This window comes from Fusarium sambucinum, chromosome I (genome assembly GCF_050947815.1).
Source record: "Fusarium sambucinum isolate potato_lamoka chromosome I, whole genome shotgun sequence".
Lineage (NCBI taxonomy): Eukaryota > Fungi > Ascomycota > Sordariomycetes > Hypocreales > Nectriaceae > Fusarium > Fusarium sambucinum.
The window spans coordinates 4,905,687-4,929,919 of record NC_139294.1 but is presented as its reverse complement, the minus strand read 5'-3'; the positions used below and the strand labels follow the sequence as shown (position 1 = coordinate 4,929,919).

Genomic DNA, 24,233 nt, shown 5'->3' with positions numbered 1-24,233 from the left:
TTAGGTAATGGGCGTTAGAACAAAGGCGAATAATGATTGATCGTATGCGTTTAAATGGGCCGACACAAAGTAACCCCTAAAAGGATGAATGAAATAGAGTAATTGAAGTATTTATTTGATATTTTGGTATCTCAAAGCTAAAGTAGAGCTCTCCTAATAATCATTCAACCATTTACTTTGACCTAGCGTTGCCTAGGAGCAGATGCTCTTTGTGATTGGCCAAAGCTTCACCTCCAAGTATCCCAGTCATGGCCCACTCCTAAATTTGTAGAAACAAACGCGCGCCGACTTTGACTCTCGTTGACCAGGCCTTTTTTTTTATATTTCCTCATCCACGCATCACGACAGCTTGCCTGTCATCAACTTGCTAACCCTTCATCCATAGACCTGAGGAATTCCTATTGTATAGTTTCCCAAGGACTTTTCGATTATAGCACCCATGTCTCTCTTTGGACAGACTGCCAACACGGGCGGCAGCTCGCTGTTTGGAGGCAATACTGGTGGCACGACAGGCGGAGGACTGTTTGGGCAGTCGACAACACAGAATCAGCAAAGCGGAACCACTGGCGGTGGTATGTTTGGCCAACCGGCCCAGAATCAACAGCAACAACAGAGCGGCACGACGGGTGGTGGCTTGTTTGGAGGACTTGGCGCAAACAAGCCCGCAACGGGTGGTGGTTTGTTCGGGCAGCCGCAACAACAGCAACAGCAGACGGGAACTACTACGGGCGGTGGCCTCTTTGGCCAGTCGACTACACAGCAGCCGAGCACGACCACGGGCACTGGACTCTTTGGACAGCAAGCACAGACTCAGCAAAGCGGAACAGGTGGCGGTCTGTTTGGCAATCAGCAGCAGCAGCAGCAACAACAGCAACAGAAGCCCTCTCTGTTTGGCTCCTCCCTAGCGCAACCCGCGGCAGCTGCGAAGCCCTCACTCTTCGGCCAGCCGCAGACACAGCAGCAGCAACCTCAACAGAACGCGCCTTCCATGCTGGGCGGAAGCACTTTCGGTGCAAGCACATTGGGTGGGAGCCTTTTCGCTAGCCAGGCCCCCAATGGACAAACCCAAGCACAATCACAGCCAGCGGGCGCCTACTTCGACAGTCTCTTTGCCAAAAGCCAGAAAGCTGATGGTAAAGCCAACATGGAGGATCTCCCTAGCCTCGAACTCGGTCTGGGCGACCTACGACACCGATTGAGAAAGCTTCAGTCTAAGCCTAGCGACAAACCTCTCGGCGGAAAGGCCCACTACCTTCTCGCAGCTTCTGGCGTCGATCCTGGTGTTGCAGCCAAGGATCTTGGACTTCTTGATGTGCAGCCCGGCCGTACTGAGCGAGCCACACATGGCTACGCCCCTAGCGAACTCGACGTCGAAACATACCTCTCGAACCTCCAAACCAAGACGACTCTTAGCATGATTGCCGACGGAATCGATCGATCGGTTCGCGACTTTGATAACTTCCTCGAAGACAATGTTACAATGGAATGGGAGGCGCAACGAAAGCGCATCTACCAGCACTTTGGAATCACACCCCGCGAGGAAACATCTACCACCGGGCGCGAATCTCAGAGTGCTTTCGGTCGCTCCAGGCGTAAGAGCCAGGCGCCAGCTGCCAAGTCTGGCAGGGCCAGTGTTCTTGGCAGATCGACACTTCAGAAGTCTGTCATCGGAACACCCAGCCGGATTGGAGCCCATCAGACCGATTTCTCAGATGTCGATCGTTCTTCCGAGTCTGGAGGTCTCGACGGGCGTGTCTCTTCTGATGATAGAGTACTCCGTGAGCGACAGGGACGCCTATCGGAGAAGATTCGCAATCTCAACACTGCTCGTCTGCTTAAGCGACCCTATCCCATTCTTTCCGAGCTCGCTGCTGTCGAGCAAAAGTCTCACGAACCTCATGCGCCCCATGTCGTGGAGGCATACCTGGCCGTCATGGAGATCGTGGGCGAGGACCCTGATGCCGAGACGACCCTAAACAACGCGACAGCCAAGGAACGCGAGTTTGCCGATATGTATCTGAACGATAACCCCAATTCCTCCAAGTCGGTTGAGATGCGAAAACGTATCCTTACTGGTGCCAACAGTTTCCTAGAGAAGCAGTTTTTGCGTGAAGTCGAGTCCCTTATTGCCAAGCACCCTCACGAGGCGAAGCTTGGTGGTCTGCCTGATATTGTCAGCAAGGTCAAGGCGTACATCAGATTGCGGTCTGCACGAAAAGATTTGGTTCCCGATAACACTGAGCTTCAGCAAGTTCAGGGTGAGTATGTCTGGGCCATTGTCTTCTATCTGCTCCGTTCTGGACATGTTAGCGAGGCTGCCAAGTATGTCAACGACAACACCAACCAATTCCGAGGTATCGATAGAACCTTTGCGACATACCTCAACAACTACGCTGCCAGTGAGGATCGACGCCTTACCAACAGAAAGCTCCTGGACCGTTGCACCAACGAGTACATCCAGCGATCACGCAACGCCCCCGAAAACTCTATCGATCCTTTCCGTATGGCTTGTTACAAGGTCATTGGGCGTATCGAGCTCGGTAACCGTAACCTGGACGGACTTAATACAGATATCAATGACTGGATTTGGCTTCAGTTCAACCTAGCAAGAGAGGGCGATAAGACAATTGAAATGGCTGGCGAGTCGTATGGCTTGGCTGAGTTGCAGTCCAGCATCCGAGAGATTGGTCTGAAGCACTTCCCTAAGGCTAGCTCGGAAGATAGCAACGGCAGCTTTGGCATGTTCTTCTACTTGCAAATCTTGTCGGGTATGTTCGAGGATGCTATCGCCTATCTCTACCCCTTCTCATATGTCGACGCTGTGCACTTTGGGTTGGCGCTCGAATTTTACGGTCTGCTCCGACCAAGCGATGCCATGTCACCGTCCAACGACCTTCGCAGCTACAGCACCAAGAACTTACCACAGGTCAACTTTGGTCGCATGATTGGATACTACACCCGTGACTTCAGAGCTGCGGATGTCGTCTCTGCTGTTGACTACCTGACACTTATCTGCCTCAATCAGGACCTTGAGGGTGAGGCTGGCCAGCGACACAGCAGCCTGTGCCACGAGGCTCTCCGCGAGTTGGTGCTTGAGACACGCGAATTCAGCAAGTTAATTGGTGATATTCGACCGGATGGCCGACGCATCCGTGGTATCATTGAGGAGCGTGGCCCTCTTATTGGTCTTGATGCTGAGGATGACTTTGTCAACACGGTCACTCTTCAGGCCGCCAGCTTCGCGGATGAGAACGGCCGCACCACAGACTCGGTGTTGCTGTACCACCTCGCCGGCGAATACGACACGGTTGTCGCTATTGTTAGCCGCGCGCTGAGTGAGGCTGTTTCTCTCGAGATTGGCGAGGACCCCATGCGTCTCATGCCTGTCAAGCCCCGAGCTGGTGGACAAGAGGCTGATGCTGGCAGCAGTCTTAGCTTGGCAGCCATTGATGACCCTGTCGAGTTGGCCAAGACTATGATGAGCATGTACGAGCGCGACGCCATGTTCTACAGAAGAATCCAGGACCAGAACAAGGTAGCCTGCCGAGTGCTACTGGAGATGAGCAGTATCAAGGGATTGGTGGAAGCTGGACAATGGGCACAGTGCCTCGACGTAAGTCACACCTTAACCCTGCAATACAGTGGAATGATGCTAACTTGGAGAACAGAGAATTCGAAGTCTCGAGATTCTACCTCTAGACGCTGCGGGCGATGGCAGCACCATCCGAGCTTACGCCTCCAAATTCTCCGGTCTCTCGCAGCCTGTGTCTATCAACGTGCCCAACCTGTTGATGTGGACCATTATCTGCTGTGTTCGCCAACGAGAGCAGCTGACAAGCGGCCAGTTCAGTGGCAACGAGGGAACTCGACGTCTGATGGTCGACCAATTGAAGCAGATGACGCTGGACTTGACAACATACACCAGCCAGCTTCGATACCGGTTCCCACCTCACCTTCACGAGGCTCTTGCAAGGGCATCGGCGGAATAAGAGTTTGGCGCATGGATATCACATGTTGGGTTTATTGAATGTAGGCAACGCTCTACGGCTAGGATGAAGAAATGCACAAGTTTTAAGATATGAGGTCAGGCACAAAAGGATGGGGCAAAGAATGGGCATATTTCGTGATAGAAGCCAATATTGAGTAAGAAGGAGAAAGGGCATAATCTTTTATTGTTTGCGGCTTTATAGTAATTATATGATCACATTGTACTTGTGCACATTTGCTTGGTTGTGATAGATTGCAAAAAGATAAGTCTTTTACATCAATGGACGGAAACCATACGAGGCTACTCTGCGTAAGCATCTAATGTCTACTGCGGTTCACTACCTACTAAGTTTACTCGTTAGGCAGAATTACATTTCCAATACACCCAATGCTCGGCATTAGCGGGACACTTTGATATCATAAGAGACGGCATGACTGGATCAATTCATAATAGTTTATACTAAAACAACGGTCTACTTGATAGTTCTAGGTTCCCTAAGCTTAGTTATTAAGCTTCCTTCTACCCTAAAATAGAACAATTGGCTCCTGTTTCCATCTGCTCCAACGCCCAAAATACAATAACTAACTAAAAGCGTATGGTTTCTATCCAAGACTTAACCTACATCTGGCTAAAGATCTTCTGCGCAGTTTTCTCAGTAATACTACCAGTGACAAGTAGGTCAGTATATTTCTCGAGGTACAGATCAATCTCACGGGCAGCCTGGCAAACTTAGTCTGGCGAGTTCAAGGACTTTTCTTTCCTTAAGTTTCTAGAACCGCATGTGGTGTGAGTTGTTCTTATAGACTATCAAACCTTAGTTCTGCTTTCTATTGGAAACCAAGAGCTAACCTAATATGCGCAAGCGACGTTCTGAGATCATCCATCAAAAATCGGGTCACGGTATGAAGAAATCCTCTGCTTAGGTACGTATTCGTAAAGGCATCCGAGGCATCTGCTATAATAAATCATTACAGAGCAGGCGCATCAGACATCTTTTTGGGGATAATAAGACGCACCCAAGGATATATTAGCTCATGCTTAGTTCCCTTCGATGTGCGTAATATCCTATATTGCCCGTCGCTGAGCAGTTACAGGCTGAACGGCCGTCAGAAGTGAGGTGCAAGTGAGAGATATGGCTCGAAAACACACTGTCTTTGTCATGCAGATACCTGACACCGTCCATGATTCCCACAGGTTACTGATCCCTAGTTTGCCTTGCACTGGGGTTGCTAGATGAGGAAACCCGGCAGGCGTAACGGAAGACTGGACGACGACGATAATAATTCGCCACGAAGACAGTGATTCACTCTCTCAGAGCGGGGAATTACCGCGTATCCAATGTCAAGACCTGTGATACAAAGCGGCCCTTTCAAAGAAAATGTGAGGCGGTTGCAAGAAGAGCAGATAGGACTGCTCGTAATGCGCGAAGAAGCACGACGGACCCAAGACTGGATAAAAGAACATTGACAACGACGTACAAACTTGACAAAGTAACGGCAAGTCACCATACAAGATTATCACGAACCAGTGTTCTTGGGTTTTGAACCGACGTATACATTTAGAGTGTTGTCGTGTCTTATAGAATGCCTCTATCAGGATATAGGGCTGCGACAGTCAATATCTGTATATTTGTTGAGATGGCTAATGGGGTGGCAGTAAAATGAAGAGCTAGCCTAAGAGCGGGCCTAAGATTTCATAAGATAACTAAATGACTTTTTCTTTTAGGCAAGTAGTATCAATCTTTTTACCCTGAGGGATGGCCATGAGATCAAAGAAATCTATATGTATTTGGATACAAAGTTATATTGGGAGGACATCAGGGATGGATGACGATGCCGCTGCTTCGGCCTGAATGTCTATTCATCTTACAATTTCTTTCATTCTAGCTTTGTTCGTTGATTGAAACCCTCTTTATGTTTGCCCATGGGTAACTGATGGTTTCCTTTTCATGGCTTGAAATGTCACACTAATCAAAGAACCCCTAGCAAGAATGACTGCTCACAATATTTTACCTCAGATACGGAACAATGGAACAGAAAATGTAGCATAAGATTATTGACTGTTGGTTGATCCAATATGATTGCTAAATAAAACAATAAAGGAATCATAACCATTGAATGAGAATGGGAATAGTTAACTCCTTCTCCGATGTTTCTCACGCAGAGGCGATTATCTGTTAACATGATGCTTCAGCTCTGTAAATTGCGCCAACATATCACTCCGCATAATGATAGCTTACCAGAAGCAGCTTTCAGTGTTAATCAATACTTTGATAAAGCCAGCGGATGTTGAGGCGGGCATTCGACTCAAACGGTTTCCACTGGAGGTGCAGAAGGATAGCAGGACGAGAGAAAAGGACCTTTGTCAATACAAATACGTCGACCCTGATGGATGTGAATCAGATCGCCAAAGCCCTGCGATGGATAGGCATCACCCCCGAGACCGTGTTCCTTGTCTGGGTCAAGAATCCGACCTCACGATAGTCAGAGAATTCTTGGAGCTGGTAGGGCATAGCAAGGGCATTCTGCCTAACAACGGTAATTGCATCTCTATGGTCAATTATTTCAACCATAACATGAAGATGTTACTTAAACTTGCCAACATCTTCGAACTTTTGTACCCAGACCATGACCTAATTGGTCATAATCATCGAGCTCTGCATGACTGCTGACAGACTATGCTGGTTTGAGATGTTTGAGATGAGTTTTGCGAACCATCTGAGGTGCGGAAATCAGAATGGAGGTTGGAGATTCTTGCAGAGAGGTTCAGCGCTGCTACAGAGCAAGCTGCTTCGGTCATCGCTAGCGGCGGAGGACCAACTCAACGGAGCAAGACGACGCTGAGGGGTCTTCAAGTCCCAAACGTACGAGGCCGTCATCCAAACTTTGATGAGATCATGGCTCTATCCTGAGAAGGGGCGAAATCATTCATTGTGTTTGGATTTTGGTATTATGGGGATGGATGAGTGTCACATTGCTAGGTTTCTTTGCTTATCGGATTTCCTTGGTTAAAAGTGTAGAATGGGCTGGATGGGAGTGATAGAGGAGTTTGTTTAACGCTATTCGCTTTTGTTACGGGAAACTTTACCACTAAGAACATAAGGGATGAAACAACTTGATTACTTTTTGAAAACATAAGATATCGTAAATAATATTTCTGTCTCCCAAGGTTAGCATTTTTCTGTTAGTCATGGCGACAAAGCTTTCAGAGGTACAAATCTAACAACATGTTTCTTTCGGTATAGCTTCCTTAGTAAGTAATAAACTAAATCCTGAAATGACGACTTTGTCACAGACTCCGCGGTCATGGTATCGAGATTGTTGGTGTAGCTATTTCCAGATCCAGGTTGACCCATTTCGTCAAATCATCGACATCACATGATCAACAGCCGAACAGATATGTGTATCCACCTTTGAGTGTCAGGGGTCCATGACTCGGTCGCATTTTTCAGCAGCGGGCTTTATGAGTCAACAATCCCCCCATCTGAAGACCCCAACCTGTCTTTTCCCAGTCATAATTGTTCCCACAGACCCAGGTAGTCTACAGCACATGCGTGCGTACTGTAAGTAGATCACTCGTGCGACGCGACGACGCGATCTTGCTGTAGCTGGTTGTCTTAGCCCTGGCTAGATCTGATCCGGTCCCGCCTCGCCTCGCCTGGTCTCGCCTCGACTGGACTGGACTGGCTAACAGATGAGAGTCTATCTGTTTCCTTCCCCACCCTTGCTTGCTTGTTGTGTTGAGATCCTAAAGGAAAGAGACCAAATCGAGGGAGAAAGGAACCCCACAGTTCCAATCATATCATTGGCGAAGAAAGTCTGTAAAAACTTTCATACCCGTATTATTTCCCTTTGTTTCTCTTTCCCCTTCTTCTTTGCTTTACATCGCTTGTTTCTGACTCGCTGAGTTGTATCGATCAACATCTACCGCTGCAGGAACGATTGAGAGGCTTTCCAGTCAGTACCTACTAAAACAGATCAAAAAAGGAAAGAAGAGTGTTCTGCTGTTTTCCTTCCCTTGTCTCCAGGTGTCACGGATACATACCTTGTTTTACTTTCCTTTTGGGTAAAGGTGGATACTCAAGAACTCATCCCCGTCTTTCCTTTTTTCTTTCACCCCCACACTCTCAGGCACCCCGACAGGCACGGGATACATCCGTCTCACTCACTTCCCGTCTTCCGTGTTCTTCCCTCAGAGAAGCAATCCACTCCACTCCGAGACGGGGGCTAGTTCTGTTGTGCTCCAATGGCCTCCGGTCAAGGTTCCGGTCCCGGTCAAGGCCAAGGCCCCGATACGCCGGGGACAGTTCATAGTCCTGTTGGCCACGGTCTCGGTCCCGGTCCCGATGATGATTCGATGTCTCTCAAGCGCGACGCCGACATGGTCAACCCGTCTTCCCCAGCTACCAATGATGAGAGTGCCAAAAGGAGAAAAAAGTCTGGTCCTGGAAGTAGGGGAGTTGCCAATCTGACGCCAGAACAATTGGCCAAGAAGAGAGCGAATGGTAAGTGCAGTATTTACTTGTTGTTTCTTTCTTTTCCACTCTATGCTGGTAGCATATCAACCACCTATCAGCTTGTCGAGTCAGTTAACTGCTGACGCAGATCGATTTTCTTTTCCCTTGTTGTCACCCATTGCTATTGATTAGCTATTGGTTTCTTCGCGTCTACCGTTTTCTATCTTTAGATTTGCCCCATTCTTCTCATCGCGTCTGATAAGGCAAATGTAACAAAAGACACACTCACTAACGCCCTCCAAGACCGTGAAGCTCAACGAGCCATTCGTGAGCGGACCAAGAATCAGATCGATACTCTTGAGCGTCGCATTCAGGAGCTCACCAACCAGCAGCCATACCAAGAACTCCAGAGCGTCCTTCGCGCCAAGGAAGCTGTTGAGCAAGAGAATGCCGACATCAAGCGTCGTTTAGCTGGCATTGTTGCCATGCTACAGCCCATCATTGGTCAATGTTAGTTTACTGTTCCTTCTATAAACGCCCAGGACTAACGAGGAGACATAGCTGCTATTGAGCAGGCTTACGTATCACCTGCTCAGACATATGCGCCTCCGGTGCAACACACTACCTCCCTGAGCATTCACAACAGCCATCATAACAACGCACATGCCGCTTCTACTCCTGGCAGTGTTGCATCCCCTCCTAGTCATGAACCTCCCAGTCAAGCCCATTGGCACCTGCTCCAGCAGCAGCAGCAACACTCTCCTCATACATCCGCCGGTGGCACAACCAATGCTGAAACCCAGGCTACGAGTCAATTAACTCAGCAGCGCCGTAGTCTCCAACATGGGCTCGATATGGGCCCTGAACGACTTGGGCTGGAGTTTCTTCTCGAGCCCTCGCAGCGGGTCAATCGTATCCAGAACGGAGTCAATGGTGCCCAAGACACACCTCAGTTCCACCATATACCAATGAAGCACGACTGGACAGGTGTGAATCAGGAGCGCGCCTTACATAGTCGCTCAGCGAGTTGGGGCTCCCAGGGAAAGTCAGGCCACCCTTCACAAGAACATCAATGCCAGCACCAAGCCCAGCCTCAGCAAAGCCTATCAGCCGCCCACACGCCCGAAAGCACCCATAGTCCTGGTCACAGCCCTGCTTTAAGCACAGCTGGTCGTTCAATTCCTCCTCGCAGCGATCCCAACACTGTCAGTTCTACAGCTCCCATAAAGAACTGCCAACCAACATGTCCTCTCGACTCTTTGTTGCTTGATTTTCTCAGTGAGCGCCGCCAACGTGCTGCAGACGGTCTTCCCACTCAGGACGTCGTTGGTCCCCGTTACCCTTCTGTATCGTCACTCCTCAATCCTGCCAATAGCGCATATAGTCACCCCCTTTCGAAAGTCTTCACCGATATCCTAGCCACTTTTCCCGACATCTCGACCCTTCCTGAGCGCGTGGCGGTGCTCTACATGATGTTTCTTGTCATGCGCTGGCAGATTGAGCCTACCCAGGAGAATTATGATCGCCTCCCAGAGTGGATGGTGCCACTTCCCTGTCAAACAAGTATCTCACATTCTGCTTGGCTCGATCATATTCCTTTCCCCAAAATGCGTGAACGCCTTATTCTTGACCACAACCCCTCGTTGTATCCCTTTGATAACTTTTTTGTTCCGTTTACCACGACTCTTTCACTATCTTGGCCTTATGAAGAGACGGACACGTTGCTCCAGGATCCAGAAAGCGACGAACTTATGATCAACCCTGTCTTTGAACGCCATCTGCGGAACTTGGATAACTGGAAGCTAGGCGATGCTTTTGCCAAGGCGTTCCCTAACTTGGTTGGGACATTTAACCTCAAAGAATCTAATTCTCCACGGCCATGTTCGTCGGGCAGCCGATGACGGACCACCTGGAAGAGTAACACGACATGAGTAAATCACTTTGTATATTATGCACTTGCTTCTGACATTTCTTGTATATTATTTGTTCGATTCACGGAATCATGCAGCCTGCTTTCCTTTGTATACAAGGCCAGGGTTACTGCGTCGCTCCCATTCTAGTTGTCAACCAGCGGAGGATATGCTTTGGCGGAGCTATTATTTAGGTGGTACTGAATACATATGCTTGTGTATGCACGCAATCATTGGCATACATACCATAATGCTTATGCAGCGAAATACCGTATGGACTGGAATCCGTCATCATCACGTACTTCGTTTGGAATACAGCACGAGTTGAAGCTGCAAGCCTTGTTTACAATCAGCCTTTCCGGTTCGCTTCGCGTAACAAAGCATGTTCTAGAAGAAAGCCCATGCGTCTGTCGTGGGGTTATTTTGGAGAGTTTCGCCAATTTCTTTCAGTTCGGCGCTTGTATTGGTAGCGTTGCCAGAATATGCGTAATGTTTCCGTTTTGAAAGATGGCATATTATCAAGTAGGCGGTGACGGCATCACCACAGGCGCTGGGGTCTTCAAGGTCAATTTTTGGCGATGTGTCTAACATATCTGGTCCCCAAGATTTTTGGCCGCTTGCGTATTGTATGCACGCCGGATTGATCGAAGGGTTTGTGAGCGCTGTCGTAATTCGGTCTGGGCAATCCCTTGATGCATTGGCGATCAGTAGTAAGCGCCACCGCTGGACATCAACGGGAACATTGTTGCGTGGCCCGGCGGCCATCATTAGCTCGGTCATATTGCACAGGACATCGCCAAAATGTTTCCTATAACGTCCAATGGATTCTAGGATCTCGGGGTCGCTCGCGATAGCACTCTCTACATTGACTCATCAGCCTTCCCGGCCCAGGCAGAATGATTGACCCAAGAGGTACTTACCTAATTCCTGATTTTCAGGTACATGCTTGACAGCGGCCTCTATCCTCTCAGCACTCATAAACAGTGCGTCCCCCTCGGTCGGTGACACGATGTCAGAGACAAGCTGCGTGATCGCTTCGTCGTGATCAAGTTGGCACAACTTATCGATTCCTTTTAGCCCAATCTGGTCCATTCTCTGAAAGATGGACTCGAGGTCAAAAAAGCCATTGTTGGTCTCCTCCGTTGCCTCAGGGGGGAATCTCCATCATCGTTGGAATCACCTTCAAGTAAAGGATCCTCCTCAGCCTCATAGGCCTCATCACGAAGCTCTACAAGGGTTGGGTCCGCACTTTGGTGGTTAGAATCCTCCGACTCTTCATGGTCGTAGGTCTGCCACCCTTCCCAGACGTAAGGCTTCATCGCCTCTTCCGGTGATGGGTACGAATATTTCCTTCCATATTCGTAATCTAAGTCTTCTTGCATATTCATTTCTTTAGAATCGGGTGTACTTTCCAACATGAATTTATCCCACTTGACCACGCGTGACAGGTTGCGTATGTTGGATGCTGGCAGAAAAATTCAATACGTGGATAATGATTGCTCATTCTTTCAAGAGGTGGAAAGAAGTCGTAGTCAAAACAGGTGCGCCAGTGCCAGAGGCAATGCCGGACATGCAAGAGTTGACAGGTGTAAACACTGCCGTTGCAATATCTCACGCAAAGCCAGTGGGACAGGCAGATACAAAACGTAATACCAGGGCAGAGTCGCTTAGTGAGTGGTTCATGAAAGTACCTATCGACGGGAAAGGTAAGTAGGTTCATATGAACGAGTATGCTGGTGAGGGAGTCAAGAAATCTCCGCGTAGGCAGTGGCAGATTTTGTAGTTGAGAATACGAAATCCCCTTCACTGTAGCATGATTCACCGTGAGATATCCAAAAAGAGCTTGCCATCACCCAATCTGCCTTGTTTCTGGGGGTTTTATTCAGCAAACGATACCATTGATACATTAGCAATAGCTTCATTCGCCCCGAAGGAGTTTGGTACACCTAGTTCAATCACTGCAGTCATTGTTATTGTGCCTCGCGAGAGCCGTCGTATTCGTCTCGTGGAGTTTTCTAAACAAATAAGGTCAGAATTCGTGATTGCCAATATGATTCAAGAGATATCATCGGTTTTTTTTTATGGAAATATACACCTGAAGTCGGCGTCCTACCTAACAAGCCTTTTGCAAACACTTGAACAACCGGCTTACTCAGGCATGCATTCCCTGTGTCAATCGCTCTTCTAATTTTTTTGTCAAGGCCACTATGCTAACATAGTTCTGCTTGCTTCTTCGATTAATTTGCTCTTCCCTGGAAGAAACCCTTAATGACAAACACACTAATGTTTGCCGTTCCTGGTTTGCTAGTTAGGGAAAAGTTGGCTTCCAAGTTGGACAATAATATATATGCCGAATAATTAATCGTGATAAATGAGACTGCTAGACCACGTACGTGGCAAACTCGGTCAAACTTCATTCTCCCATTCCACCACTCCAAACGAGAACTTGCTCAGTGACAAACCCTCTCCAACAAACAGGCTTGGAATCCTCTCTCGGGGCATCTTCTGGAACATGAGGGCTTTGATCGGCGCATCGGTGTGTATGCAGTCGACCGCTGCGCACTTCAGCTGCCGTCCTGACCTTAATGAAAATAATTTCACAGTCCCGTTATCTTGTGCTGCAGCTACAGTATTCAACTCTGGGCATACGTCCCAGCCAATATTGATGTGTGCTTCATTACTATGCCCTGAGAAGTGCAAAAGCGGGTTCATTCCGCGCGGATTTCGCGAAAGAAATCGTACATCGTAGAGAGCCATTGAGCTCCGTAATCCTGACACGAGAACCTGATGCGGATTAACACTCTTTATATGCGTGATGGAACTTGCATGTTTAGCAAAAGACCACTGTGGTTCTGGGGCACGAAGGTCTGCTACCCAAAGCCTGGGTTGTCGGCCGCCAGCAAGCAAGACATTGTGGTTTCCCTCTTGGAAATCTTGTGTGAATATCTCTTGTGGAAGTTTCATGGCCTTCGGGGCAACTCTTGGTGCAGTGGCCGAAAGCGTCTCGTTTGAGCGTACTTGCAGCAGACCGTTGTTGGAGCCAAGGACGCAGACAAGGTCTGAGGAGGGAGGAGCTGGTGTGCTGCTGTAGGCCATCCATTCATCGTGCAATCCATGACGGATCGATAGCCTTTGATAATGATTTGCTATATCTTGTCAGTAAAGTCCTTCTGGCAATTGGGGAGAGTCGATGCGTACTTTCACCAAGAAGCCACTGCGGGCAAGTCACATCCTCAGGGTCTGACAGCAGTGGTGAAAATAAGTAAAGGCCACAGCTATGATCCGGCTCACGAGAGGTTAAGAGCATCTTGTGTGAGGGTCGATGGTACTTGATGGACGACATCTGAGGGCATCGTACCATCTCATTTCGGAATGACAGGGCCCTGCCAGAAGATCTGGTGTCTTCCTGCAAGAACCGAATTCTGGATCGGATTAGCAAGCATTGCAGTTTAGGGGAACTTGATACTTACGAATCATTCTTATCTGTAGGAATATAGCTCCCTACCAGAGTTTCCTCGTCTAAAGCTTTACGCTAAGTCAGCTACCATTCAGATAACATATTGTGCTAATACCTAAACTTACTAGCATATGCAACACCCAAGCCCGTCTTTTCGTCTTCGCTGGAGATATAAAAGCATGGCATGTTCGGATATCGCTGTCTTGCAAAGCTCGGTGCAAAGGCGACATTACCTTTGGCTACCAAGCCAGCTGCCCAGGTCGCGGCACCAAGATCTCCATCTTCTAATCTACCGCGGCCACGCTCCGTAGCATATGGTACGCCAACTTCCCGAGCAAGAAGAGCAGAGGCAACTGTATCTTTGGCAATAAAGTGACGTTTAATATGATTTCTTACCAGGTGTGCTCGGCGCTGAATAGCTTTCTGAGTTTTCTTCTCGACTTTACGTTGTTTGACAGCGTCTGAGGACCATGCAGCTGACGATGGCGCGGTTTGTGTTTTCTCGATTTTAAAGTACTTCTTTTTCTCTTCGTCTATCTAGGAGTTAATCGCCTATAGGTTTTTTCAGTCGAAACTGCAGTAACGCACCGAAGTAATAGCCAGGGATTTCACGATTCATGTTAGTGAAGTTTGTTGCTTGAATATAGATCCTAGTGAAAAAGGTCGAAGACTTGAGATTTGAGATTTGAGTACATACAAGGTCAAAGAGAAGTATCAAAGTTAAAAGAGATATCACATAGAGGGAACTAAGTTAAGGTTTGGGGTACAAAGGTTTGGCAGATAATTAAATTCATATTACATCACGTGATTAGACAAATATTTTTTGTAAATAACATTCAACTCGTTACTTACAATTGAACGATCACGAGATTGGTACAGATTATTTATTTTACTTTGTATTATTAAGTGTCTAATAGACGATCTAGGGGTATGAAAGATTCCTCAACTACTCCAGGAGTCTCAGTACTCGGGTGCGAGTATTACAGGTCAAATTTGGACGTAGCGAAAGTGAAAATCCGGTCGATGGTGGCCCGGGTATATACCATCTGTTTACTGAGACTTCTCGTGCTGGGTAGAAACACGCTGAAGAGAGACAACGAAATCCTCGAGGGATCGCTGCTTCTGGTTCTGCTTGGGAGACTTGCCGTGCATGAGGTTGTCGAAGCCGGTGCTGCCCTGCATAAAGTAGTAAAGACCACCCATGACACAGAAGACACCGAAAGAGAAGATCCAGATACGGACAACAGCGACAATGCTGGTCTGGCCACCAACGAACCAACCGAAGATACAGAAGAGGGTAGCAAGGATATCGACGACCAGGATGGCGCCGGAAAGCTGCCAAGAGGGAATGGAAGACCAGAAGGGACCGTTGGCACGGGTGATGAAGATCAGCCAGTTCTCAGTAAGAGAGATCTCGAGGAAGAGAACCTCATCGATCTTACCGAAGTTCTGGACGATACCACCATCCTCAGAGTTGGCGTACATAGTGGTAAGAGCGATCCAGGTACCGACAGCCAGGACAACACCGAGAAGAACGGACATACCCCAGAGCTTAGGGAGGTTCCACTTGACAGGAGTCTGGGAGAAGGGAGCGTTGTCGTAGGCGATAGCAAGGGTAGCAATATCGGCGAAGATAGCAATGAAGACTACGAGCTCAATGTTAAGAGATCGGTTGAGGATGGCGATCCAGAGACCAAGGAAGATCTCCATGTGCAGAGAAAGAGCGATACGGTAGACAACATAGGCATACATTCGGTGGAAGATCTGGCGACTTGTCTTTAGTGCGTCGATGATAGCTCCAAGACCAGGGGCAAGGAAGACGATATCAGAGGCAGATCGGGCGGCATCGGAGGCACCCTCGACGGCAATACCGGTATCAGCCTTCTTCAGAGAGGGAGCATCGTTGACACCGTCACCAGTCATAGCAACAAGGTAACCACGCTGCTGGAGAATCTCGACGACGTTGTACTTGTGTTGGGGGAAGACCTCAGCGAAACCATCGGCGGCCTCAACGAAATCGTAAACCTCAGAACCGGGCATATCACCACCACCACCAAGACCGAGGCGCTCAGCGTTGTAGACGTTGGTACCGAGACCGAGCTGACGAGAAGTCTCACGGGCAATACCGACAGCGTCACCAGTAAGCATCTTGATGGAGAGACCAAGACGCTTGGCCTCGTTGATAGTGCGGGCAGTGTCGTGACGAGGGGGGTCAGAGCAAGGCATGATTCCGAGAATTTCCCAAGCACCCTCACCTCGCTTGCGAGCAACACCAAGAGATCGGAAGCCACGTGTAGCGAACTCGGCCACTGTAGACTTGTAGGCTTCGTCCACTTCCTGAGGGATGGGGTGGTCCTCCTCGACGGTCTTCAACACGAAAAGCGGGGCACCCTTGACACAGATGATACGTTCACCCTGAGGAGACTCGACAACAGCCTGGACCTTCTTGGAGACGGGGTCGAAGGGGTGGAAGTCAAGAACCTTGTACTTTGACAGAACACTCTTGGCGCGGGGGTAGAACTTGAGAGCCTTGAGGAAAGCCTTGTCGATAGCATCAATACCCTTCTTCTTGCGGGAAGCAGCCAAACAAGCAGTAAGCATCAGGTCATCAGGCTCAACACCAGCAACACAGAAAGGCTCAGCGAGAGAGAGCTTGTTCTTGGTCAGAGTACCAGTCTTGTCAGAGCAGAGGATCTCGACACCAGCAAGGGACTCAATGGCTGAGAGCTTCTGGACGATGGCCTGCTTCTTGGCGAGGTAGGCGGCACCGACGGCCATGGTGGTAGTGACGACAGCGGGAAGACCGACAGGGACACCAACGATGGTGATGGCAAGAGTGAAACGGAGAATATCAACGATCCCGTTGGATCTGTAGAAGGAAGAGACCCAGACGATCAAGAGAGTGGCCACGACAAGGACGAGCAAAATGGTTCCTTTGAATTGTCAGTTGAGTGATCTGAAAACCCGGGTTCGAAAACCTACCAATTCCGTTGAGAACCTCAGTGAAATGACCAGTGCCACCAGCAGACTGAGAGACGAGAGCAGCGGCACGGCCGACGAAGGTGTTGTCACCAGTGGCAGTAACGATAACGAAAGCCTCACCACGCTTGACAGCGGAAGAAGCGTAACAGTTGTCACCATGGTGCTTGTCGACGGCGAGAGACTCTCCAGTGATGGCAGACTGATCAACCTGGCAGAAGCAGCCCTCGGTAACGAAACGACCATCGGCGGGAATAATTGTTCCCTCTTCGACCTGCAAAATGTCACCAGGAACGACCTCAGGGGCTTCGATCTCCTTGAGAGTGCCATCACGGAGGACAACAGCCTTGAGAGCAAGAGTCTTCTTCAGCTCTTCCACAATGCTACCAGCTATATGTGAGTTAGTATGGACCGAAACGATATCATGTATAGTGAGGATGATGTGGTGACCATTATCTTCACGCTGATGGTGAAAAACTAACCTTGATACTCCTGGATAAAACCAACACACGCGTTGAGAAGCAAGAGAGCGCAGATAACTCCGAAGTCAATCCAGTCCTCAAGTCCAGCAGCCAAAACAGCAGCGGCTTCCTATATAAGGTGTTAGTGAGTGAAGATATATGACGGTGTTGAGAAGACATGATGTTGAGAAGTGAGAAGATGGTGGTGGTTAGAGGCGAGATTGGGGCAGAAATGAATAGTGGGGTTAGGCTTGTTCGGACATCAAATCGCCAGAGCCTCAAAACTCCACGAAAATCGAATCTGAAAAGACATTTGGGATGGGTGCAAAAACATGGGAAATAACATAGGGGGAATTCGCACCATAACGAATTGAATCGGGCCAACGAAGAACATGAGGAACTTGAGGATCATGTTCTCTCTCTCTTCTTTCATAGCGTTGAGGCCCCATTTTTTCCTGCGAGCGATAACCTCTGCTTCAGTTAAACCGACACGAGAGTCAGTCTGGAGCTGGTCTTCAGGGACGACACGTCCACCGCCGGGGGTGGTCTCCTCTTCGTCGTCGATCTCGTGGCCGTCCTCGGACTCGAGGTCCTCGATCAGGGCGTCCATGTCCTCATCGGGCTCCTCATCCTCGGCGACGGGAGCCTTAGGGTTGTGGGTAGCGGGAGCTTGTCCTCGCTTCTCATCGAAGCCGCCAGTCTCGATGTTGGTGTCGAGCGCAGGCGCGCCGACTGCCTTCTCTTCGGCCATGGTAGGTGACGTTAAAAGAGAATGTCGATTCTTAGGTATTGAAGAACGCGGCTATAGGTATGCAGCAGGTATTGAGAGAATAATAGCTGAGGTTGGGTGCTGCTGTTTTCTGTTGATGAGAAAAACAGAGGAACAAGGTTTTTGGGGGGAGGAAAAAAGGAAGAAAGTGTCTAAGCACCGCACGAAGTTAGGGACGCTTATGTATGAAGCATTCGTGGGTGAAGAGGAAAGGAAAGAAGAAAGAGAGTTGAGGTCGGGCGAGAGCTTCTTTTTGAATTCAGAGAAAGATGCGTGAGCTTGGTTCTTTCCCGGCGAGCTTGCCGGCCCACGCTCTTGCATACCCCTGCCAACAGACTTCGGCCCTGATCAAAATGATGGAGACCCGGTCATGAAGTGGGTCCCACACTCAATGCCTGCATATTTCTCCAAGACTGATTGTCTCTCACTTTGCTGCATGGGCGCCCCTACTCGCTGACCTCTGTCTTTTGTGGCCCCCCCTTCACAAGAGAAAGAACAAAATGGACCGGGGTCTATCAAACGGGTCCTACGGCGACGCAGAGCTCCACCGCGCAAAGAATTGGATGGGTCTTTCCAAGCCGGGACGGGTGGATTAGGATGGGGCCCATCAGTCACTTCCCACGAGTCTCACGCAGGTTCCTGGCATGGTCCCTCGCGAATCCCAATATGCCCCAGGTTATGAGCTCCATGCCGTCTCCAGGTACGACCGGAAGGCCCTTGAGATACAAGCTAGCAACAAACAACCGCTTTTTTCTCTCACTGTACGAATTGTACCAACCTCTCACGGCCCTGCCGACCCAGCCCCAGTTCAGTCCAGTCGAATCCCTCCGTATAGAATCTGTCTGTAATGATTGTACCTTTGTTGTTGACCAGTACTGCAATTGATTTGCCATATGCCAGTGCCACTTGCCTGCCCCATTATGCGCTCAATCCTCTCTCCTTCTTCTCCCAGTTTCTATGTTGCCGATTAATGTCCGCACGACACGACTCGAGACTGGCAGAGAGCAGCTACGTATCTACAACAGACTTTGACGAAGGAAGGAAACTTCATCACACCCTCTTTACAGTTTAGCTACACCCTCACCTACCCTAGTCTTCTCTTATTACTGGCTTGGGGGAAAGTAAGGTGCGACGTGATAGTGCTGTAAACCAACTCTACCCTAAACGTAGATATCGCATGTACATGAAGAAACCTAAGCTTAATGATGTGGTTACGTTCTATCATATTTTAACTCGTCTGGCTTATGCATGTATGGACGCCGAAACATCATCACTCTCATATGATGCAAAAGTCAATGGGAGATGGGTACGAAATACAAACCATAGGTAGCGTAGCCCGTAACAACCAAACCACAAGCACAATCACAAGTACAGCAACATTGCAGATCAACAATGAACCTCATACTAGTAGGTAAACAACGCAGTACAGTACTATAGCATCAGCATCCACCGAGAGACTAAAGACAAAAAAGTGCGTAGCGTCTGCATCAGCTAGCACGCCAGCGTAGAAGCTACCCTTGCCGTACCCGGTAGCGTCGGTTGGATCGATTTTTTTCTCTCGTTCTCTCGTCAGAATCGATGTTTTTTTTTCTCAGTCGCAACTACATTTTTTTTTGCTGGGGTGTGTCAATTGGGGAAAGTCCGTGTGCTAGGGTGTGGAAGTACGAAACGTCGGTCGCTGATGCCCCATCGAAATCGACCTGCCCTTATCCTTGTCCAGTAAAGACAGCCTTTCTCTTGTCGAGCTTTTCCTCGGTCCAGCCTAGGTCCTTCCATGCAGGTGCAGAGCACAGTGTGTGGCGGCGTCGAGCGTGGGGAATGGAAACAAGACGGTAATCTCAGCAGTGGATGTGCAAAAGGGTTGAGCATAACATTGCATCGCAAGTGCAGTGACAGAGGGTAAAAAAAGAGATTGAGAGGACCAACCTGCAGCTACACTAGACTCAGATGTAGACCCGAAATCTAAAATTGCCCTGGAGATACAGCACAAGGGGGGATAACACAAAGTGTAAACAATGAAGATGAAGACTAAGATGAGAAATCCGAAAAAAGTCAATTCAAGGCATGAATCAATTAGGCTACTGCAATTGGTTGTCTTTGTCTCTCATACCTCAAACTGCCTGCTCGTGGCTGACAGCTGATGGCTGACAATGACGACTACCAAATGATACAAAACAATCACGAATTAATCCATGTCGTACATGATAGAGGCGATTTGCCTCGATCTTGATGCAATTTGATACATACATGGAGAACATTTCCAAACACATCAAGCAATGGGTTCGATATTACATGGGTTAGGGGAATGTCCGCGGATTGTACTCCCTGATCTTAGCCTTTACACCAAAAAAGTTTCCACCACGGAGCGAGTAATTTTACTTTCCATTATCCAAACTTCCGTATCTTCTCTGCATGTTACGCGCTCTAACGAAAAGTCAGCAGCGTCTTGTTGTACTCAAAAAACTGTAAAACACTGTGTAGCAGATGCTAAATCTCATTCAAGACAAGACCCCCGTTGTACAATGGGATGCACATCAGTCTCGGTCCCTTGATTGTTTGGTATTGCCTCACTGCTAGATTTTGCCTCATGATACATTGTACCAGAATATGTACGGATACAGTTCCAAGCCCCTGCTTGACAGCGTATGAACCTACAGAGTACAAAGCCTTTTGGTGTCTTGTGCCGCTTCCTCTTCGCTGGGGCCCCGGTACCTCTGCTGTATGTCATTGTTGGCTGTGGTTGTACCTGGAGTCGAGCTTCCCCAAACCCGCTGAGGGATTTTCCTCCATGGGAGAACTTCTTCCCCTCCCCTCCCCCATGTGCTCCAGACTGCTTCTTTTTCCCGCTCCGCTGTGTACTGTAAACTACTGTCCAGAAAAGGATGACGACACTGACTTGTCTATCCCTGGCGGTCAGCAAAATCGCGACTCAAGATACTGGAGAAGGATGGCAATCATGGGCTCCGCTTGTTGAGCGATAGGTCAAAGAACGGATTACCGTTTATGTAAAAGATACTGTATCTCGCCAGCCTTGTTTTTGAGCTGCTGACTGAAGACCCTTGATTATTTTACCTATCCATTGAGGTTACCTTTGGGACTGTACACTGTGACTTCAAGGTGTTGTTGATGCGTGATGCTGTAACATGACTCGGTGAGCATTCATAACTGCCTTGTACTGCACAGTACTTTCTTGAATTGCACAATAGCATTGCATTAGGGGCATAGATGATCAAATTTTATCCCAGTTATTAACTCGCGTGAACGGCGTAGAATCGATACACGTTGCGATTTGCGCACCAAGCATGTCGTTCAATTTCCCAATTTCCACTTTTGAAACAGGTAGTAGTAAATAACGAAGCGCGCTGAAGATGTGACATTAAAAGCCGTCCAGTCTGTGCAGGAAACACGCAATAAAGTGCATACATATTAACCATACTCTACTCTAATTGCAGCATATTTGAGACCTGCCCCACGCGATCGGCCTCGGAATAGACCAGACTGGGACCGTTGTCTGACAATCTCCAATAGACAGCTTCACAGATCCCACTCGATGACGATTATGCTTGTCGGTTACTCTGCATCATTATCATACTCGATCTAGATTCGCTCGTATTTGGTCTATCAATCACCCGAGGTCTTGTTGGGTTGGCGCTGACACGAGGAATCATGAGGTTATTTTCAAGTTGTACCCTTCTTTCATAAAAGGGTCTTAGTCAAGGCAGGGCCGAGAACGGGATCTCCGTGCTTCGATAGGTGGTCATGATAGTTGCTATTCTATGACAGGCAATCGCACGTATCGTGTGCGACAAGCTTTTTGGTCATGCAGGGCCAAGAGGACCAAGAGGAGAGCGCGCTGCGCTCCCAGTCGCGCAATGGCCTGTTATGACGGAACAGTTCCAGGTTCATATCAAGTAAGGACATCGTCCGGCATCCATCGTTCGCCAAGGCGCAAACTGTGACCGCTGGATGACCGTGACAGCCATGGTCTGCCTATCGCGTTATCGGCAGCTGGTGAAGCTCTGCCAGCCTTGGCAGCCCGGTCTGGAAGGCTAGGGTGCAGTACAGTGCATGTTACTACAATGCGAGATACGCACATACGGTCTGATTCACGACATGGGTGAGCTTCTGTAGGGCCTCGCCTGGGCTGGATCGGCTTGGCTGACCTGGGCCTGTCTGTAAACGACACCGAGGAGATGAGGTTCACACTGGTGCTCTGTCAATGAGCTATCTCGTACAGTACAGTGCAATACACGCGCATGAAGCGCCGCTATTGCAGCGCAGTAGCTAGCGTCCTCGATCTATCGTGCGGGTGAACGCGGGCGAGGCGAGACGAGGCGAGACGATAGGCTGGAATTGAGATTGGGGTGACAGTTCGCACGATGCTGGTGAACTTTACTTGATTACCTTACTTTGCTTTACGTTAGATCTCCAGCCAAAACGGCAGCCTAGTCTCTGTCTCCAAGCCCTGTCCCAACGACCGAGCCCTGCCAAGCGTTAGCGTACAAAAATGCGCACATCAAAAATGCTTGACACAAATACCACGATGCCGATGAACCCCCGCGGTGCAGGGTTGGGGTCGATTGTTTCTGTCAGGCTTGGCCATGTGAGGTATTATTTGGGAGCTTCGCAGCTGGTTGTTCTCTCATGCAGGTGTGCATAAAATTATGGATCCTGGTGCAGAAGCCGCGCTTCTAGGAATTTTTCTAGAAGCCGGTGTTTCCATGCTGACCCTCCTCAGTCTGCAACTGTTCATCCAATACCTATTCAAGCCCATGACTTTGTGGGACTTGGCCTCCGCTGCCAGCGATCGGGGGGGAAGTCTTGTCGCCTCCTCGGCAAGCAGCCAAGCAAGTTTCCAGGTCCGTGTTTTCCTTGTCGCTCGCTTTCGAGCTTGTAGCGACAAGAAAGCGAAAAAGAAAAAGAGGACCCTGCAAACCCCGTCAGCTTCAGGGCACCCCAGGCCGCGCCCCAGAGTCGCCAATAAACATCCGGACTCTATACGTCATTGGAATATCTTTCTTACTTTAGCTCAACGAAACAGAGTCAAACGCCTAAATGAACAAAAGTGAGACAGTTGGTGGACAATAACACACGGTACTTGTGTCTGGCATGGCCTAATCCAAGTCGCATTTCAGGTCAGCCTCTTGCCCTTTTGCGTGGATTGTTTTTCTGGGTCACCTTGTCACATCCACTCTCCATCGGGTTTGATGTGGGGGGGCCTGTTTGTGTTTAAACTGGGGGACATGATGGTCATGGTCGCTTAGGTTCGCTTTCTTCCGCGGCTTTTTGACACTTTATCAGAGTCGGCGGTTCTTGTCCGCGATTTCCGTTCTCCAGCAAAACCAATGGCCACCTCACATTGGTCGGCTTCGGCTTTCGTTGGCGCCGTTGCCTCGGTGTGTCTACTGGTGAGTCCCCACGGACAACTCGCGGTGTACAGTCTTTTACCAGCCACTCTTTCGGTCAATCCCAACTGGGCTATCGACTACCGAAGATGGGGGCTCGGTAAGTCCTTTTCTGGTCATGAACTTGTCAAGCTTGGGATATCTTGAATCGCTGATGGCGGGTCTGTCTGTTCTTCAGAGTCCCTTCACCGCACTATCTGCCGCGCTCCGTTCTGGCTGTTGCTGTTACTGTTTCTCTTTGGACCTCCTGTTCATTCCAGGTTCAGCATCACAGCCAAAGCTTTCTCCGTATTACAGGGTTCTCCAAGAAGCGGTCACTCCTAACGTACCGTAAGCCTCATCACTTGTTCATGTGCATGCACTACATACAGTATGTAGTAAGAGTTTATCGTTACTGAATTAATATCCGATGCCTACCTTGTTGTTTCAATATGCCGCCACTTTTTTATTTGACACATCCATTACCCTACATCTTAATACGATACTACTATATTGTATCCATGTACTGTGCATCTACAATTTCAGCGCAACGGGAGACAGCCGGTATTACAAACGGGGATATCGAATTCAGCACTAGACAGTTTCTAATCCATTGTTCCCACTAAACCGCCGACAAGCCAGTTCAGGTTAGATGTAACTTTCTGAAATACTTGCATCATGCGCCCTGCTTATGTGACTGACTAGCTGACTGTATGTATGTTGTTTTGCTGCTATTACTGCCTTCTGTAGCTATGTGCTTCCAGAAGGACCCGGCCTGTCTCATCATGTCGCATTGAATCGAACTCTACCCAATCCCCTTTCACGGTTG

General features: G+C 48.9%; 5 protein-coding genes across 5 annotated transcripts; 2 read left to right on the top strand and 3 right to left on the bottom strand.

The window, feature by feature from the left end:
* Nucleotides 1-439: 439 nt before the first annotated feature.
* FSST1_004296 (linker nucleoporin NIC96) lies at nt 440-3,989 on the top strand (the record flags this gene model as incomplete). The annotated part of the gene is made up of 2 exons (XM_083230456.1): nt 440-3,613; nt 3,669-3,989. The coding sequence occupies 2 exons, from the start codon at nt 440-442 to the stop codon at nt 3,987-3,989; spliced, it is 3,495 nt and encodes a 1,164-aa protein (XP_083087726.1).
* A 4,244-nt stretch (nt 3,990-8,233) lies between these two features.
* FSST1_004295 (bZIP transcription factor) lies at nt 8,234-10,345 on the top strand (the record flags this gene model as incomplete). Its single annotated transcript, XM_083230455.1, has 3 exons — nt 8,234-8,492; nt 8,748-8,954; nt 9,006-10,345. The coding sequence occupies 3 exons, from the start codon at nt 8,234-8,236 to the stop codon at nt 10,343-10,345; spliced, it is 1,806 nt and encodes a 601-aa protein (XP_083087725.1).
* Nucleotides 10,346-10,741: 396 nt separating this feature from the next.
* On the bottom strand, nt 10,742-11,742 carry FSST1_004294 (uncharacterized protein; the record flags this gene model as incomplete). Its single annotated transcript, XM_083230454.1, has 3 exons — nt 10,742-11,214; nt 11,275-11,388; nt 11,535-11,742. 3 exons carry the CDS (start codon nt 11,740-11,742, stop codon nt 10,742-10,744), a joined length of 795 nt encoding a protein of 264 aa, XP_083087724.1.
* A 1,018-nt stretch (nt 11,743-12,760) lies between these two features.
* FSST1_004293 (uncharacterized protein) lies at nt 12,761-14,430 on the bottom strand (the record flags this gene model as incomplete). The annotated part of the gene is made up of 5 exons (XM_083230453.1): nt 12,761-13,500; nt 13,553-13,776; nt 13,825-13,879; nt 13,937-14,344; nt 14,400-14,430. 5 exons carry the CDS (start codon nt 14,428-14,430, stop codon nt 12,761-12,763), a joined length of 1,458 nt encoding a protein of 485 aa, XP_083087723.1.
* A 431-nt stretch (nt 14,431-14,861) lies between these two features.
* On the bottom strand, nt 14,862-18,002 carry FSST1_004292 (uncharacterized protein; the record flags this gene model as incomplete). The annotated part of the gene is made up of 4 exons (XM_083230452.1): nt 14,862-16,744; nt 16,794-17,180; nt 17,273-17,381; nt 17,613-18,002. 4 exons carry the CDS (start codon nt 18,000-18,002, stop codon nt 14,862-14,864), a joined length of 2,769 nt encoding a protein of 922 aa, XP_083087722.1.
* Between the last annotated feature and the right edge of the window lie 6,231 nt (nt 18,003-24,233).